Source organism: Pipra filicauda, unplaced genomic scaffold, assembly GCF_003945595.2.
Source record: "Pipra filicauda isolate LSUMZ 115617 unplaced genomic scaffold, ASM394559v2 scaffold4_size7858003_pilon, whole genome shotgun sequence".
In the NCBI taxonomy this organism is placed as follows: domain Eukaryota; kingdom Metazoa; phylum Chordata; class Aves; order Passeriformes; family Pipridae; genus Pipra; species Pipra filicauda.
In genome coordinates, this window is record NW_024104643.1 from 3,933,977 (window position 1) to 3,949,267 (window position 15,291).

Sequence of the window (15,291 nt, forward strand, 5' to 3'; positions counted from 1 at the left end):
CCCTCAGGGAGGGCAGCGCTCGCCAAACACACACAGAACCCGCATTTAGTGAGAATGCAGCTGTTTAATAGTTCAAATTGCAGCTCAGGAGGGCTCCCCTGCTCCGTACACATGGTTCGCAATCTGAGGCTGGTTAAATACAATCAGGATTTTCAAAATCATCGTTCCCAAGTTTTACGACATGCAAGTGACCATGAAAATATTTGGCTTTTTTTATTTTATTTTTTTTACTTTATTCTTTTGAAGTTTCTGAACAGGCACTTACATGAGGGAGTTGGATTTGCTCTCGGCCAGATATCCACAATAGGAGTATCCTGGCATAAAGTACACAGAGTCTCTGCTTTATCAAAGTGCCACAGTAATAAAACAGTTCTTACAGAAATGTAATTTGATTATTCACTTACTCATAAAGTAAGGTTACCAATGACACTTGCACCGGAGTTCACTCTAAAGGCCAAGTGAACCCCAAGTTCAAGTCGCCTTCCCCACAGCAGGCTCTGGTTTCTCCCCAAGCCTGTCTGGGACAGAGCCCAGGCTCTGCTGTGAACAAAGGCTGGCTAACTCCTTAAAGCTACTTCTTCAAACGCTAAATGCCCATGAGATGATGAGAAAGATAAACAACCTGCTGTGCCAGGCAAGCATCTAAGTTTTAAGGCTGGCCTGGCTTCCAAATACCTTTCCAGAAGACCACAGAAGGCTCATTTGCCCTCTAACAATCCTGGAAGGATGTCCTTGGAGGACGTTTTGCCTCTCCTGTCAGACAGTTAGGGAGACAGACTGTGAAGACAGTGGGATCGTGAAGCCGGGAGGAAACACAGTATTTGCAAAATAATCAATGTTACCAGTATTTACTTCGTCAGTAAGAGACAACTACTTTCAAACACTTCACCGCTCAGCACCTGAAGGTGAACTCATAACAACACCTGCACAGTCACTAATTACTGGGCAATTAGCCCCCAAGAGTCAGGAGTGACTCCCGTGAAAGGCTTAGAGAAGTTTGGTAGAGAGAGAACTGGGGGAGGGAGGGCAAAGATGCTTCCATTCTTTGCTACTGACAGATTCGAAGCCTTTTAGAACCCGTGGTGAGGTGTCTGAAGGCTCCACAGTTATCACAGTCATGTACATGCAGCTTTAGTTAAACCCTGTCCAATGTAGTAATTAGGAGTCTCAGGACAAATTCACCGTAAACATTGAGTTTTAGTGTGATTTAGTCAATTGTGTCTTACTGCAGTTTCAAAATAAAACAAATGCAAATAAGCAACATTGGAAAGAAACATGCAATAAACAACATGAGAGAAGGGAAATGCTTTAGTCTACATTGTAGAGGTGAGCAGCAAAAATCAAGTACATCAGCCTACCATGCATGGAAATAACTAGATTTAAGCTGACACATATCCAAGTGCATATAACATTATCAAATTAAAGTAAATGTGCAGTATAAAATAGTAGCTTAAGAAAGTTCCAGTGTTTGAGAAAGCACTTTATTTTAAGTGTATATACATACTTGAAATTTAACTGAAGAATGCTTTAGTAGTATGGGAAACGCAGCACTGCAAGATGAAGGAAGACAGTTGTAAATGGGAATTTTGGCCTTCTTTTCCCACAGGCTGCTGCCATCTTTAACCTGCTGAAGCATTGCAAAGTTTTTCACCTTAGACCAGTTCACATTTCGGGTTGCTCAGCAGATGCTTGTGACTCTGGAGATTCAAATCGCTGGTGAAAGTTTGTTCGTTGTTTCCTCAGCTTCTCAGGAGCTTTTCTCCATAAAATTATTTCCTGTTTGAGGAAGAAAACACTCTTGAAACCATCACTTACCATTAAGGCAGAAGCATCAAGTACCTTAAGTTCCTGATAAACAAATACTTTTTGGGAACATAAAGAAAAAAATAACCAAAAACAACACCCCACAAAAAGCTCTGCATCCCCCTGCTTAACACTGCAGTTCATATGAAAGTAACAGAAAGACAACACAATTCAGGTTGCATATTTAGTTACTGAACTGTGCCTGAACACTTGCAATCTTGAGCAGTCACCTCTTCCTTAACTATCCCTACTCCCAACTTCAATAGTATTAAAGGGTTCAAGAAATTTTTCTTCCACTTTTTCTCAAAATTCAAAGCCATCATAGCCACTGCATGCTCCAGCTACCTCTTATTTTCCAAGTCTAATTACACTGCCTTGCCTACTCTATAAGAGGAAGATTTGATATAACCTGCACAGCTTCATTCCAGTGATCCTTTTGGCTATTCCTTTTCTCAGCATCACCTCATCTTTTGTAACATTTGAAGCCAAATGTCTTAGCCCTTATTACAATTTTGCAAATCTGAACCTGGGCTAATGCTGAGAGGAGAACTCCCTCTGCAGCAGTTTAAGAAAACAAGCAAACTAATGCATCTCTAGCCCATTTTACCCACAGAGTGTTTTGTACAACAGCCCAGATAATTCTGCAACGAGATTGCTACAGACCATACCTGCTGCTTGAAGTATCGTCTGTCTTCTTCATCCACAAGCACCAGATTTAAGAAGTACCTCACTGAAAATTTTTTGTTCACGTCCCTCATTGTTGGAGTTGGGTCGTAGCCTGCTAAGAACAGTCTTATAGGAATCGATTCACCTTAAAATAAAAAAAAAAACACCTTAAATTAGTTCTTTAAAACTGGAATAATTAACATAGTTTCAGAAAACATGGAAAATACAGGCAGTTTCCCAAGCACTGTCTGTGCCCCTTCCTTGGTTAAAGAAAAAAAAATACACAATGCCCCCCCAAAACAAACAAAAAAACCACCACATACCAAAAAAAAAAGAAAATTACAAACATAAAGCTGAGCACAGAGGCAAGTATGACATGAAAAGTGGGAATCCTTCCTCACTGCAAGCAAGGTAGCCAGGAAAGGCAAAAGGATCAGTATGTTGACATTTCTAGAGCTGGCCTATACCATGGAGTCAGGTTTGACAAAAGGATCAGTCAGAATTTCCAATGGTAAATAAGGGGAAAAGTTACTAGGACCCCAACTGAAATGTAATAAGTCAGTAAAAATGTCTGATTTGAATAGAAAAATCCACCATCATTTCAGCAACCTAAGAAGTGTGGTTTCTGCAGAAAAAAAATAATTATCTAAGCCATCTCTCCTCCCCCAGGTGTTTTAAATACAGTTTTAAATACAAAATGCTTGCCCTTTAAAACAAGCACAGTTACTTACCTTTAACTGGTGCACCATCCATTATTTCATACTTGGCAATGGTTTCAGTCTCTGTTGTGGTGCTGGGTCCTGGTGAAACAAGTTTTCACTGTGAGAACACGTGGTCCAGTCTCAAACATTTACACAGCTTTATCACACAACTGCCATCCCAAAGCATTTAAATTAAGGCAACACTGCTGCTTTGCCTTTGTCTTGCACGTGAGTTACACGTGGCCAAAGTAAGCACACTACTAAGTATCCTTGCCAAAGCACAACAGGCACATGGGAGTCAAACCCCAGAGAGAAGGAAGTGCTTGAGCTAAAGCTGCAACTACTGACTTTGCTCTCCAGGTCTGCATACCAGCACACGAGCTGCCGTTTCGTTTCTCTTACCAATTCCAGTGATCTCCTTTTTGATCAGCTGCAACTCCATGTGCTGAATTTTTATTCTCACTAAGAGGAAATAAATTTTTCCAACGATCACATCCTTTAAGTGATACCTTCAAAAGAACAGAATGGGGGTTTTCATTAAAGACTAAACACAACTCTCACACCTTCTTGAATCCCAAGTTACACAGGTGGTTATGTTATCTGCCTGTTAGCTTACTTCCCCGCTGAGATCAGCACCTCAGCCAGAGCGGCACCACTCGAGTATTCCCATTGCTGCAGTATTAGCAAAGGAGGTGCTGCAGTCAGACTGAAAAGGCACAAACGCAAAAATCAAGCCTCAAATATTTGCTAGTGACCTTCCTATCAGTACTGCAGGCAGAACAGACAGGTATTTCTCAGCAAAGGCCATTGTGTAATTAGCACTTTACATTTTAAGTCTCCAGAAGCCAAGGCTGTTCATCCAATATCACACACTGAGCCCTTTCATCCCCAGTTATTCACCTGAATGTGTTTTGGGTTGACACTTACTTTGACTTGTTGTATTCAAACTCTATATGGAGACAGTCCTCAATGCCCACTTCCATTTTGATGGAGTTGTTTACATCCGGGTAGGTAGCGAGCTGATGGACAATCAGATCATATTCCTTCACCAAGTCTGACAGACGCCTCACGATTGTCACTTTTAGAAAATACCTAAAAGAAAGGCACTGAGTTACACAACATGATTCAGAATTACCTGAGGTACAGGTACTCTTTGAAAGACCAGTGTCCTTTCTCATAAGACTAAGTAGAAAAGAGTAAGACATCAAAACAGAAGACAAAGCACTCATAAGTAGAAATGTGGCAGTGTTTTCTGCAGTTGTGGGTATGCTGGTTTTTTAAAAGGAGAGAACATGGACCGTCTTCACCTGATTGAGCTGCAAGAATTTGATTTATACAAACAGCACTGAGTAATTCCAAATTAAGTAGAAAAGGCCACATTATAACACGATCCCAGCAACTCCAATCAAGGCACACTAATTACTGGCTGATACATGTCCCATTTAATGACCAAAAGGAGGAAGGGGAGGCAGCATAAATGCTAAATTATGGATTTTCTGCAGGGGGGGAGAGGAAAGAAGGTTTAACAGTTACAAACCTCAGTCTGACGTTGGCACCAATGTAGGATTCATATGGCTTTTCAACCTGCATGAATTCAAAGTCATAGTTTCTGCTTTGGGTCAGTTCTCCAGGTAAGGCCAGTTCTTTCACTAAGTTTACAAATTCATGGGTATTGCTTTTGTCATTGAAGAGTTCTAAAGTTAGGAAGTTAAAGGAAAACATGTTTCAGTGTTTATTTTCAGCAAACAAAACTGTCTCTAATGTGGCAGGAGTAAGTGAGAGTACAACAGAAGCAATTAATTTAAAATACACATATTTGATCAAATTTTTTGTCCAGGTTTTCAAATTACCTTCAGTTCTAGCAACCCACAGTAAGCATTCCTGAAGGGCTAACTGCAATGAACAGAGCACATGTCACTAGCATGGCATTGTTTTTTAATGACAGTTTAGCTAGCTTTAATAAGCACTTCTTGCCTTGCACACTCTGTAATTAGCATTGCCTGGTTTTGGCTTCCAGCATTTATTGCTGCAGGGACAAAACCTAAGCAATGTCAAGGCTGGCTCATTTAGGACAGGCCAGCAATCCTAACCGGTCTCCTGCAGACTAACACCACCTATCAAATGGTTTATTGTTACTACTAGTCTACAATCAAATGGCTTTTATGACCCCTGGTCGAAGTCAGTCATTTGGAAATGAGCTCTTAAGACATAAGTGCAGACAGAGCAGTTTCACAGCAACAGCATCTCCTGTCCCCAGAGCAGTGTCACTTACCCATCCCTACCTCTGGGTCAGGCAATTCTCACCGAAAATTACCCTAAAAATTACCCTAAAAATCCAAACCCAAGCACTTCAGTATCTAAAATAAGCTTCTCTACAATTCAAACCTGAACATCAGTGGTAGCTGGTTTTACACAAACTGAAGCTTTTCAGAAAAGAATAAATGAACTAAACACACCAACTCCACAGTTTATCATGGCCAATTTGGTAGAAACTAACACTAACTAGGAAATGCTTACTTTTCTAATATGGCCACAAATTATCTAAGGTGTACCCGGTTTGCTATGACAAGCATTTCTCTCATACAGAGTTTATTTACTGCTGCATATCCAATACCTTTTGTGCCAGTCAGGAAAGCTGCTGTACTCTGAGAGGCTGGTTTAGAGTAAGTCTTTGACATGGAGTTAGTCTCCAAACAGTGCAGAGAGATCCCACTACTGCACTGCTTTCTGCATTACTATATGAAAACTCAGAAGGATGAAAGAAAACACGGGCAAGCACAAAAAGCAGGAGCTTAAACCACTTCTGCATAACTCCATGGACTTCTAAATGGTAGCACAACACAAAGTCCCAGAAACACACAAAATTCAAGAAACACTGCATCAAATTAAAGTCATTTAGAGAACTTATAAATCAGAGTAGATGAAAAACAATCTGTACAGCTATTACAAGGCAACAGATTAAATGAAGCTGACATACATGAGCTCTTTTTTTCCCCTATCTCCAAATGCCTCATTCCCATCACAGTCCTGTTTTATTCTGGAAGTTTGCTCTTACAGCTCCCTGATAAACCTCAAAGTATAAAGCAGCAGGTGCCAGTACTCAGTCACACCTGCAGTGCAGAGAGATCACCTTGACTGGTAAGAGGTTACACATAATAAGGATTCCCCATAGTTCAAGTCTGAGCAGACTTAGATACAGTCATAAGCAATTTACATTTTTAATGTCAATACCACATTATCTCGCTAAAAAGCACAGAAAACCTCCAAAGCATCAATCATGGTTTGTGTTAACAGTATAAAACTAGGTTTTAGAGAACCAAGTACCATAGAATTTTAAAATTTTTGCTGTAGGCTGCCCCATCATTTATTTTTTATGCCTCTTCTCTGTCAGAGGCATAATTAAAAAGACCACAAATTTAGTTTTCAGAAATCTCTGGTGGTTATTAATCAAAACTTTTAACTAGTCTGAGACAGACTGAATATTCACCATTCTCCTTCACATATATATCTCTCTCCCAGTGACTTTCTGACTACAAAAAAAATTAGTAATCACTTGCTTTAAAATACAGAGGATATAACTTCCCTTTGCCATTTATCATCCACTAATCCAACCAGGTGGCATTGTTTGAGCCAAACTGCTGGCAGCCACAAATGCCAAGTTCCATAAGCCACAAGCCCCTAACAGCCCCTTTATAGCTTAAACTCACCAATTTGTCCTACAAATTCAATTCTAATTCCTTGGTGCTCTAGTCTCTTCCCATGCTTCAGGGAGACGTTCACCTACCAAGGTAAAAAGAAGAAAAAAAAAGTTACATTTTTTCAACACTTTCACTCTAATACATCACCTCAGTAATAAGGAAAACATATTAGCACATGCCTATGAAAGCTAAGACCTCTTCTCAGTGGCTCTCCCTGAGCTTGAAGGCAGCCAAATCAAACAGCTGATTATAAAACTAAGCATTTCCAAGGCACCACCAAAGCATTCAAGAAAAATCTAATCATCCACGAGATTGAATTGAATAACTAAGCCTGAAACTTCCAAGTCCCAAAATTAAGAATCCAAGCCAGAGCTTAAGCAGAGTTCAATAAGCCAGTTGTGATCCTCTTGCCATCTTTGAAGGCTGAGAGCTTCAAAGCATCTTCTGACAGTCACATTGGAAGTCCAAAAAAGAACTGCCACCAGATGCATTCCTCTCAAGTCAAGTGAGCTTCAGTCCCTTCCTCAGCAGATTGCAGCTAAATATTGGTGTTGGAGAAGTCAATGAAAAAGAACAGATATTGAAACCTTCTATGAAGGCCTTAATTTGTGACTTTGATTCAACAGACAAGAAAAGATTCCACAAGGGAATACTTTCTGTGGAAACATTTAAATATTTAAGCATATATGATGTTTGCTTATGAGAACAGTGATGACCAAAGAAATTCCTGTACTTTAAAATCCAGTACATTGACAATATCTGAGTAGGAAATAAACCACTTGAATAATCCATCTTTGGGTGAAAAGAAAGAGAGGGTAGAGGGAAGCTGTCCAATAAGTGACTGGTGTTCCAGACCTCCTCATCCCACTAAGATTGTGTTAGTCAAAACTCATGAGGCACCTCTCAGGCATCACCAACACAAGCAAGCAGTGCTCCAGTGATCACAAACTTCTCCCTCAGCCTCCTGAGTTTGAGGCCCATCTTGTGTGAGTTTCACATCCCTGGAAGGATCTTTCTAGAGAACCAAGACCTTTGCATGGAACAGTATCTCCAGAGCAGGAAGACGCGCAGCGACAACAGGCCAGCCAAGGTCAAAGTAGGCATTTACAAGTCCATCTCAGAACCCAGTACCCAGCTCAAGTTTTTGGTGGAAAAGTGCATGATAACAGAAATATTCAGAGAGCAAAGATGACTCCAGTGAAACAGAACAAGGGGTTCCTAAGTGCAACACTGAACGTAGAGAAATCCCTCTGGCAATCTAAACTTCATGGTCTTTTTTCCAGTAAGAAAAACTCTTGTTGATTCAGTAGCCAGCCGAACTTCATACATTCCTCCTCTGATGCAATTCCAGAAACCACTTCAGGGCATGAAACACAGGGTTATCTTCAGGGTACGCAAAGCAGGTTGACTGTGCCAGCCAAAGATTACTGTTACCTGTGTTGGATTGTGGATTTTGGAGTTCAAGGGGAAGGGGAATCGGAGGGATCCAGTTTGGAACAGTTTTCTCGTCAGCAGCAATGACAGGATTGCACATCTTTGCACAAAAAGCTTATTCATAAATACAGGATGACTGGAAACAAATAAACAGCTACTGTTCAGTTTTATCAGCTGCCTGGATGATTATGGCTGAAGAGATCACATATAGCAAAACACTTCCTTCTTTGAATAACACCACAAGCTGAAAATGCAGATCCCATAGCCCTCCTACATGCACCTGCATGCCAGAATCAGTACAGTAATTAACAGTCACTTCTAAATAAATATGTACCTTTCCTGAAACAGATTCTCCATCGTAGAAGAGAAAATGCTTTTCTACTTTACCATCTTCTGTTTTGATTTCTGCTGGTTTTCGTGTTTCAGCATCATTAAGGACAACATCAATCTCACAAACAGGAACGAAAAGGTTTCCAAGAAAACTCTGGAATAACAAGAATTGGATAAGTTACTACACAGTGGACACTCCATTTTAAATGTGATGTTTACTTGCAGCTGTGCACTATACACGGGGGAAAAGCATTTGTGCTTCCATGAAGTTACAAATCCATTATGTATCAGAGACCCAAGAAAGAGTGATGACAAAGGACAGTTGTTCATCCAGCAAGCAACTGAAATCATGTCAGTAACAGGCAGTGACAGTTCTTACAAAATATATCATTTATAAAAAGTACAGTGTAGTTACTATTACTCAAAAAAACCACACTAAAGCAAAGCAGGGTGAAAAGAAACAACAAAAGGGGGTATCGTGCAAGGCCTAAAGCATCTCCCTGGTCAGGGAAGGGGAATAGGGACTTTATTTGCTGCCTCTGCCTACACCCCTAGTTCTCTTTAACAAACAAAGAGAGCACGAGCAGCTTGGAGAGGCAGCAGTTCTTCATACAACCACCTCAGCTACACAGCTCTGCCAGCACACAGAGAGGTGTTCCAGGTGTACCTGTAACACTGCTCCAGGCACAGTGTTTGTGCTCAGCTCACCACAGCGTTCCCCAGGCTGCAGCTCTGATCACCCCAAACACAAGACCCTACAAGAGATCATCCTTTGACCTCGCACAAACACTTCTTACAAAGGGCTCCAAAACATGTTAGTGCCTCTATGGGAAACTCATCAAGATTAGTACAAAAGCCAACACTTTCCTCCTGAGAATTAGACACTAATCTGCTTTGATGTACTAAAGCAGACAACACTTCACTAATTCATGATGATTTGGGTTTTTTTTTGAGAAATTACATTATGTTCTCCACGAGAACATCTGTTTCAACTAGATAAATTTGGTATACATGAAACAGCCTGTCCTGGTTTCAGCTGGAGTTCATTTCTCCTAGAAATAATTTCTTCTAGAGTTAATTTGTTCCCAGTAGCTGGCACAGTGCTGTGTTTTGGATTCAGTATGAGAGCAATGTTGATAACACACTGAAGTTTCAGTTCTTGCTGAGTCGGGTTTATCCCAAGTCAAGGATTTTTTTGTGCCTCATGCTCGGACAGTCAGGAGGTGCAAAAAGAAGGTGGAGGGGAGCATAGCCAAGTGATCCAAACTAGCCAAAGGGATATTCCACACCTTAGAGTGTCCTGCCCAGCACACAGACCGGGGGAGTTACCCAGAAGGGGCCGGTCAGGGTCTGGCGGGTGGTGAGCAATTGTATTGTGCATCACTGTTTTTTCTTTTTATTATTAACTATTACTATTATTATTATTATCATATTTTACTGTGTTTCAATTATTAAACTGTTCTTATCTTAACCTTCAAGTTTTACTTCTGCTTCTCCTCCCCATCCCAGTAGGGTGGGAGGTGAGGGAGCAGCTGCCTAGTGCTTAGCTCCCACTTGGGGTTAAACCACGACAGTCATTCTCACTTCACCAATTTAATATAAAACACTGAGTAAGAACACGTTCCAGGACATTCTGGGGACCTGAGGTTTGAAATGTTGCATTAATAACAACAAGCCCAGAGGAAAGTTTGGTCTGAATGCCACTGCTCAGCAGCAGGAACACTTTGTGCTTACCCCTCCAAGCCAAGCAGAGACACAGTGCAAGCTGGAGCTATAGCATCCACACAAGACTAAACTTTGTTCAGACAGCAATCAGCCCTAATTCAATCCACAACGATGTATATAACTAACTGAAACCCAGTTATATCCACTTCCCATTCTGAGGGGAAAGCAGCAGCAGCAGAGGACCAACAAGGTGGTCAGATGTAAAACTGAACTGTCTTCCAAGTCTCTGCCAAGCACAGATTTGCACTGACTGCCAAAAAGATGATTTTATTTTTTTTAAAACACTGCACACCAAAACCATTACTGACTTTTGGCTCCTGGGGAAGAGCAAAAAAAAAAAGTTTGAAGAAGAACTCCAAATTTTAGACTCTTTTAAACATAAAATGCTTTTGAGCATGCCCACATTTTTTCCTTAGAAACTGTACTCATTTCCCCGAAACTAAACAAGAGAGCACGGGGAGAGCACGCCACCTCTAAGCAAACAACAAGATGCTCTCACAGTACCTTCCAGCTCTGAAGCTGCACCATAATTAACAGTCAGCCAGACCTAACACTGGTAACATCACCTCTCAGGAGGCTGTGAGCACTTCAGAGCTAATCTCGAAGGGGGGTAGTTGATCTCCTCCGGGGAGGACAAGAACATACGGAATAAAGAAATCAACAGCTGGTATCTCCCCCAGTTGCTGTCGAAGATACCGCTGCAGGGAAACTATGCAAAACAAGAAGTATTTTAAGAAGCCACCATACAGCTTATTGTGTTACAGCTTCGGAGAATGCACACGGAGAACTGGGGTTTTCAGAAACTCCTGTTTCCGAGCGTTCGGACGCCTGGCTGTGCTGTTGGGTTTATGCAGAAGACAGACGCTGAAAATGCTGCTACATCGGGGCTAAAACCCCACAGCACTGAGTCCTAAGTGCGAGTGAGAGCTGCCCTGAAGGGCCTGGGGGGCTCCGGCAGCTGGCACAGGGTGCAGAAATCCCAACCTCAGCTTCCTCCCGAGCTCCGAGCGGCTTCTGGCCCCCCAACAGGGGCAGAGACACGCGTCGGGGACCATGAACACCCCAGAAACACACAGCGGATCGACCCAGGGACTCTTTATGACACGTATTTTTTTACTCCCCGTTAAAAACAGCCCTCGGAGCACGCCCAGCGCTCCCGCCGGGCACAGCGCGGCCGCCCTTCCTGGACGGCGCGATCCCGAGGGATCCACCCGTGTCCCGGGACTATCCACGCGCCTTCCCCAGCCCAGCCCCGCACCGGCGTGGGCACCGGGCACCTCTAACCCGTACACAGCACTAAAACTCCCCCAAACCCTCGCTTTTCGAAGGACGGAGGGGGAGCGGGAGGCACCGCCCTGCCCAGGCCGCCGCCGCCGCCTCAGGCGATGGCGGAGCGGCGCTGCCCCCCCGCCCCGCGCTCCCCATGGTACGCGCCCCCTCCGCTGCCCCCCCCGCACTCACTATGGTACGCGCCCCCTCCGCTGCCCTCCCCCGCACTCCCCTCCGCGTCCGCCGGGCCCGGTCCCCCCGCACTCACCATGGTACGCGGCCCAGCCCCCCCGCACTCACCATGGTACGCGGCCCAGCCCCTCCCGCACTCACCACGGTATACGGCCCCCCCGCGCCCCCGGCTGCCCCGCACTCACGGTGGTACGCGGCCCGCCCCCCCCCGCATTCATCATGGTACGCCCCCTCCCCCCCCGTACTCACCATGGTACGCGCCCCCTCCGCGGCCCGGCTCCCGCGCGCACCAGCACCAGCGCCCCCGGCCGCGCGCCCCTGGTCATGTGACCTTACGGCCCGCTAGGCCACGCCCACACCCCGCTGGGACCACGCCCCGCCGCACGTGACCGATCCACCCCGTACCCCTCCCGCTCCTTGCCCTCGGGGAGAGGGCGCCGCCTGGCGGCCGGGAGGCGGCAGCGCTGGGGGCTCCTCTCAGGAAATAACCCTTCTGACAAACCTGTTTGTCGCAGGATTTCGTGGGGGGATTTACGGGATGCGCGATTAGCTAAGTGTTGTAAAAGTGCAGAGGGTTGGAATTCATCCCCACAGAGCACGATGACCTCCCCACAGAGCAGGCTGCGCCCCCATCGCTGTTGTTTCCCCCCCCGGGATGGCTGCCACACCCACACACACATAAAAAGCCAGTTCAGACTGAACAACAACGTTTTCAGTGAGTGAAAGCAGTAAAGATCTTAAGGCAAGGTTTTTATTGATGTGGAGTTGGTTTAAAACCGCTTCATGGCTGTCGGGTCAGGCTCTGGGGAGGACTCAGCGAGGGAGCAGGACGTGAGGGACACCTCAAGCCCTACAGAAGCAAATCCTCCTCCGACAGCTTCTCCTTCAGCTTGGTGCCTCGCAGGCCCTCCAGGAAGACAGGCAGCTTCGCCTCGGAGAAGCTGTCACTGTCACCAAGCCCTGATCCAGAGGCTGACTCTGCTCCCACCATAGTATTGGACCCAGAGCCAGAATCCTCATCGGAGAGAGGAAATATGTCACCCAGCTCCTGGTATCGCCTCATCCTGAAATGCAGAGAGGCATTTTTACATTATACATGAACATACCAAAGCCTCACAGTACCATGGGCGAGCCACGCTGTAACAGGACTGTCAAAACAGGAATAATGGGCGGGTTTGGGTGCTGGCTTTAATGACAAATATGTTTCAAATGAACTTACAGGGACGGGTCTGCCATGGGAGGAAGGATCCTGTTGGCTCCACCAGTGGGCAGGTAAAACCAGGGCCCCTTCTCCTCGATGCAGTTGGCGGACCACGAGTCAGGGCGGCATCTCACCCTCTTGTACCTTGCCCTTTGCATCGGAGCACCTGATGGAATCAGCCGTGCGTTATTCACCAGGACCAGGGTGTTATTCACCAGCTCCTATTAACTTTATGAGCAACTAATTTGTATGGCCCTGATTGCTCAACCGCCGAAAACTGAAGTAACCCTGAAGACTTTTCTTAAAATGGCTACTGATATCCTAAGTGACATCTTTGCCATCAGAGGCATCATGCACATCTCGCACACAGCACCAGGAAGTGCGTGAAAAATCCTGTGGGAAACCACTGCCATCACAGCAAGACTCATGGGACATGGCACAGGGACCTGTGGTCTTGGCTGCCTGCAGCTCTCCTTGAAGCTGGTGGAGGTGTGTGAAAATAATGTGAAAATCTCCAGGAACACGGCACCCAGCAGAGAGCTGGCTCATGTGGTCTCCCTTCCTCTGTTGGCTCCAGCTCTGCCCCTTCGAGTTCAATGGGCTGAGTTTTGGTGGGGAGGTCAGAAACTCGAGGTGTGCCTCAGGAGCAGATTTGGGGTTTATGTAAGCTCTCAGAGCACGTTTCCAGAGGAGACACAGTTTGGGTTTCTCCTAGACACGACAGGGTTTTGTAAACCAACCATTTTAGCTCTGGTGCTCCCCAGGTACCTAATTCGGGCTGTCAATGGTCTTCAAAAAATACCAAAAAGCTAAAATAAGGATCACACAGTAAAGATAAAAGCAGTGGCATTTTGTCCTTCCCCTCAGTCTCATTAATTAATTTTCCCTGAAGCCTCCTGGTGCATTCTCCACCTGTTGGCACTTTATCTATTTTTTTCTCAGTTTCTGTAATACTGTCATTTCTCTGTAATTACACTTTTCTACTGCCCTATATATTTCTATAATGTCCTGCATGACTTTCAGCTATCTCCTACACTGTTCTGTAAGAGAAAAAATATTTCACGGGTGTAATTTCCTGCTGCTTTTACAGCGTGTTCCTTTTTCATACTTATTTTCTCCTCCTAGCATATTATTAAGGAGGTTTTTTATAATAACAGTGGCAACAAAATGAACAGCTGCAGCTAAAAAATTTGCAAATAAACAACTTAAGAAAAGCAGGCCATAGTCCCTCAAAGATCAGCCTCCAAGTAGTAATACATAATGAGAGCCTATCACTGTCACAGCCTTTGTTTATGGACAACATGCTTGAAAAGCATTCTCTCTCACGAGAAATAAATCCACAGGGCACATATCATCATAAATCAACATTTCCTTTTCGTAGTTTTAGTGCTGTGTGTTGTAATATTGTACCAAATAAACCGTTTAGTTTCGTCATACTTACAACTAACTTCCTTTCCCGCTCCCCCCAGAAAGCAGAGTTATGACATGGGAACTGTTACATACTTTGTAACTACATGACTGAGTAACAGCAGCAACCAGATAAGTATGAAAGGGACATTCAGAAAAACGCATATTGAAATATATAGACTGAAAATATACACACATCCAGCAACATATTTTATCAAGTCTTTTCTCGTAAGGGCTGGGACATTGAAATGCTCCACTTGCAAAAAAGCACCTTTTCTTACCGTTCTCCCTCCAGAAAATTAAATGTTAGCAAAACAGATTTTCTGAGTAGATCTCATTACCCCAAAAAGAAGGCCAGTTTGAAAAATTCAGAGGCTGCCTGCTTGGCCTACACTGCATAACCCAGAAAGAGGATTACGGAGAGAACAACCGCCCCGTTTTACCTTGTGCTGTGTATCCCACAAAGAGGATTAAACAAATAGCCAGGAAAATCCTCCCGTTACATCTGATAAGGAGCTGCATTTTGGCTGGCATCCCTCTGCTCACAACCAGCCTTCGCCACTGCTTCACACTTCAGAAATACGGCGGAGCGAGGAGATCGACTTTGAGAAAAGGTTTCCAAAACCCCAAACCCAACCCATAACCTGCGTCACCACTTCCTGACTGACGAGAGCGAGACATGTACAGAAAAGCCCAGCACTCTGGCCTCCCAGCCTTCATCACTCCAAATGAAAAATCCCCCCTGCCCTCATCCCCAGCTGTACCTGAGGAGAAAAGCAGACCCGGGACCCACCAGCTGGACTGAAGGCACTGCTGCCGGCAGCGTGTGGTCCAGTGCATCCCACTCAGAGGGCTCCAGGGCATT

The 15,291-nt window shown here is 44.5% G+C and overlaps 2 protein-coding genes across 4 annotated transcripts; both read right to left on the reverse strand.

Moving 5' to 3' along the window:
- Positions 1 to 44: 44 nt before the first annotated feature.
- Positions 45 to 12,153, reverse strand: VPS26A (VPS26, retromer complex component A). Of its 3 annotated transcripts, none has more exons than XM_027750483.2 (9): positions 12,068 to 12,153; positions 8,637 to 8,786; positions 6,878 to 6,950; positions 4,708 to 4,864; positions 4,098 to 4,262; positions 3,573 to 3,679; positions 3,201 to 3,269; positions 2,472 to 2,614; positions 45 to 1,776 (listed from the first exon to the last, which is right to left on the reverse strand). In XM_027750483.2, the coding sequence occupies exons 1-9, from the start codon at positions 12,068 to 12,070 to the stop codon at positions 1,663 to 1,665; spliced, it is 981 nt and encodes a 326-aa protein (XP_027606284.1). In that variant the 5' UTR covers positions 12,071 to 12,153; the 3' UTR covers positions 45 to 1,662. The 3 variants fall into 3 exon arrangements, with proteins under 3 accessions (XP_027606284.1, XP_039242667.1, XP_027606283.1); XM_039386733.1 differs by lacking the exon at positions 12,068 to 12,153 and adding an exon at positions 11,105 to 11,648; XM_027750482.2 differs by lacking the exon at positions 12,068 to 12,153 and adding an exon at positions 10,862 to 10,900.
- Positions 12,154 to 12,547: 394 nt separating this feature from the next.
- SRGN (serglycin) lies at positions 12,548 to 15,035 on the reverse strand. The gene is made up of 3 exons (XM_027750506.2): positions 14,870 to 15,035; positions 13,038 to 13,185; positions 12,548 to 12,882 (listed from the first exon to the last, which is right to left on the reverse strand). The coding sequence occupies exons 1-3, from the start codon at positions 14,958 to 14,960 to the stop codon at positions 12,669 to 12,671; spliced, it is 453 nt and encodes a 150-aa protein (XP_027606307.1). The 5' UTR covers positions 14,961 to 15,035; the 3' UTR covers positions 12,548 to 12,668.
- Positions 15,036 to 15,291: the final 256 nt, after the last annotated feature.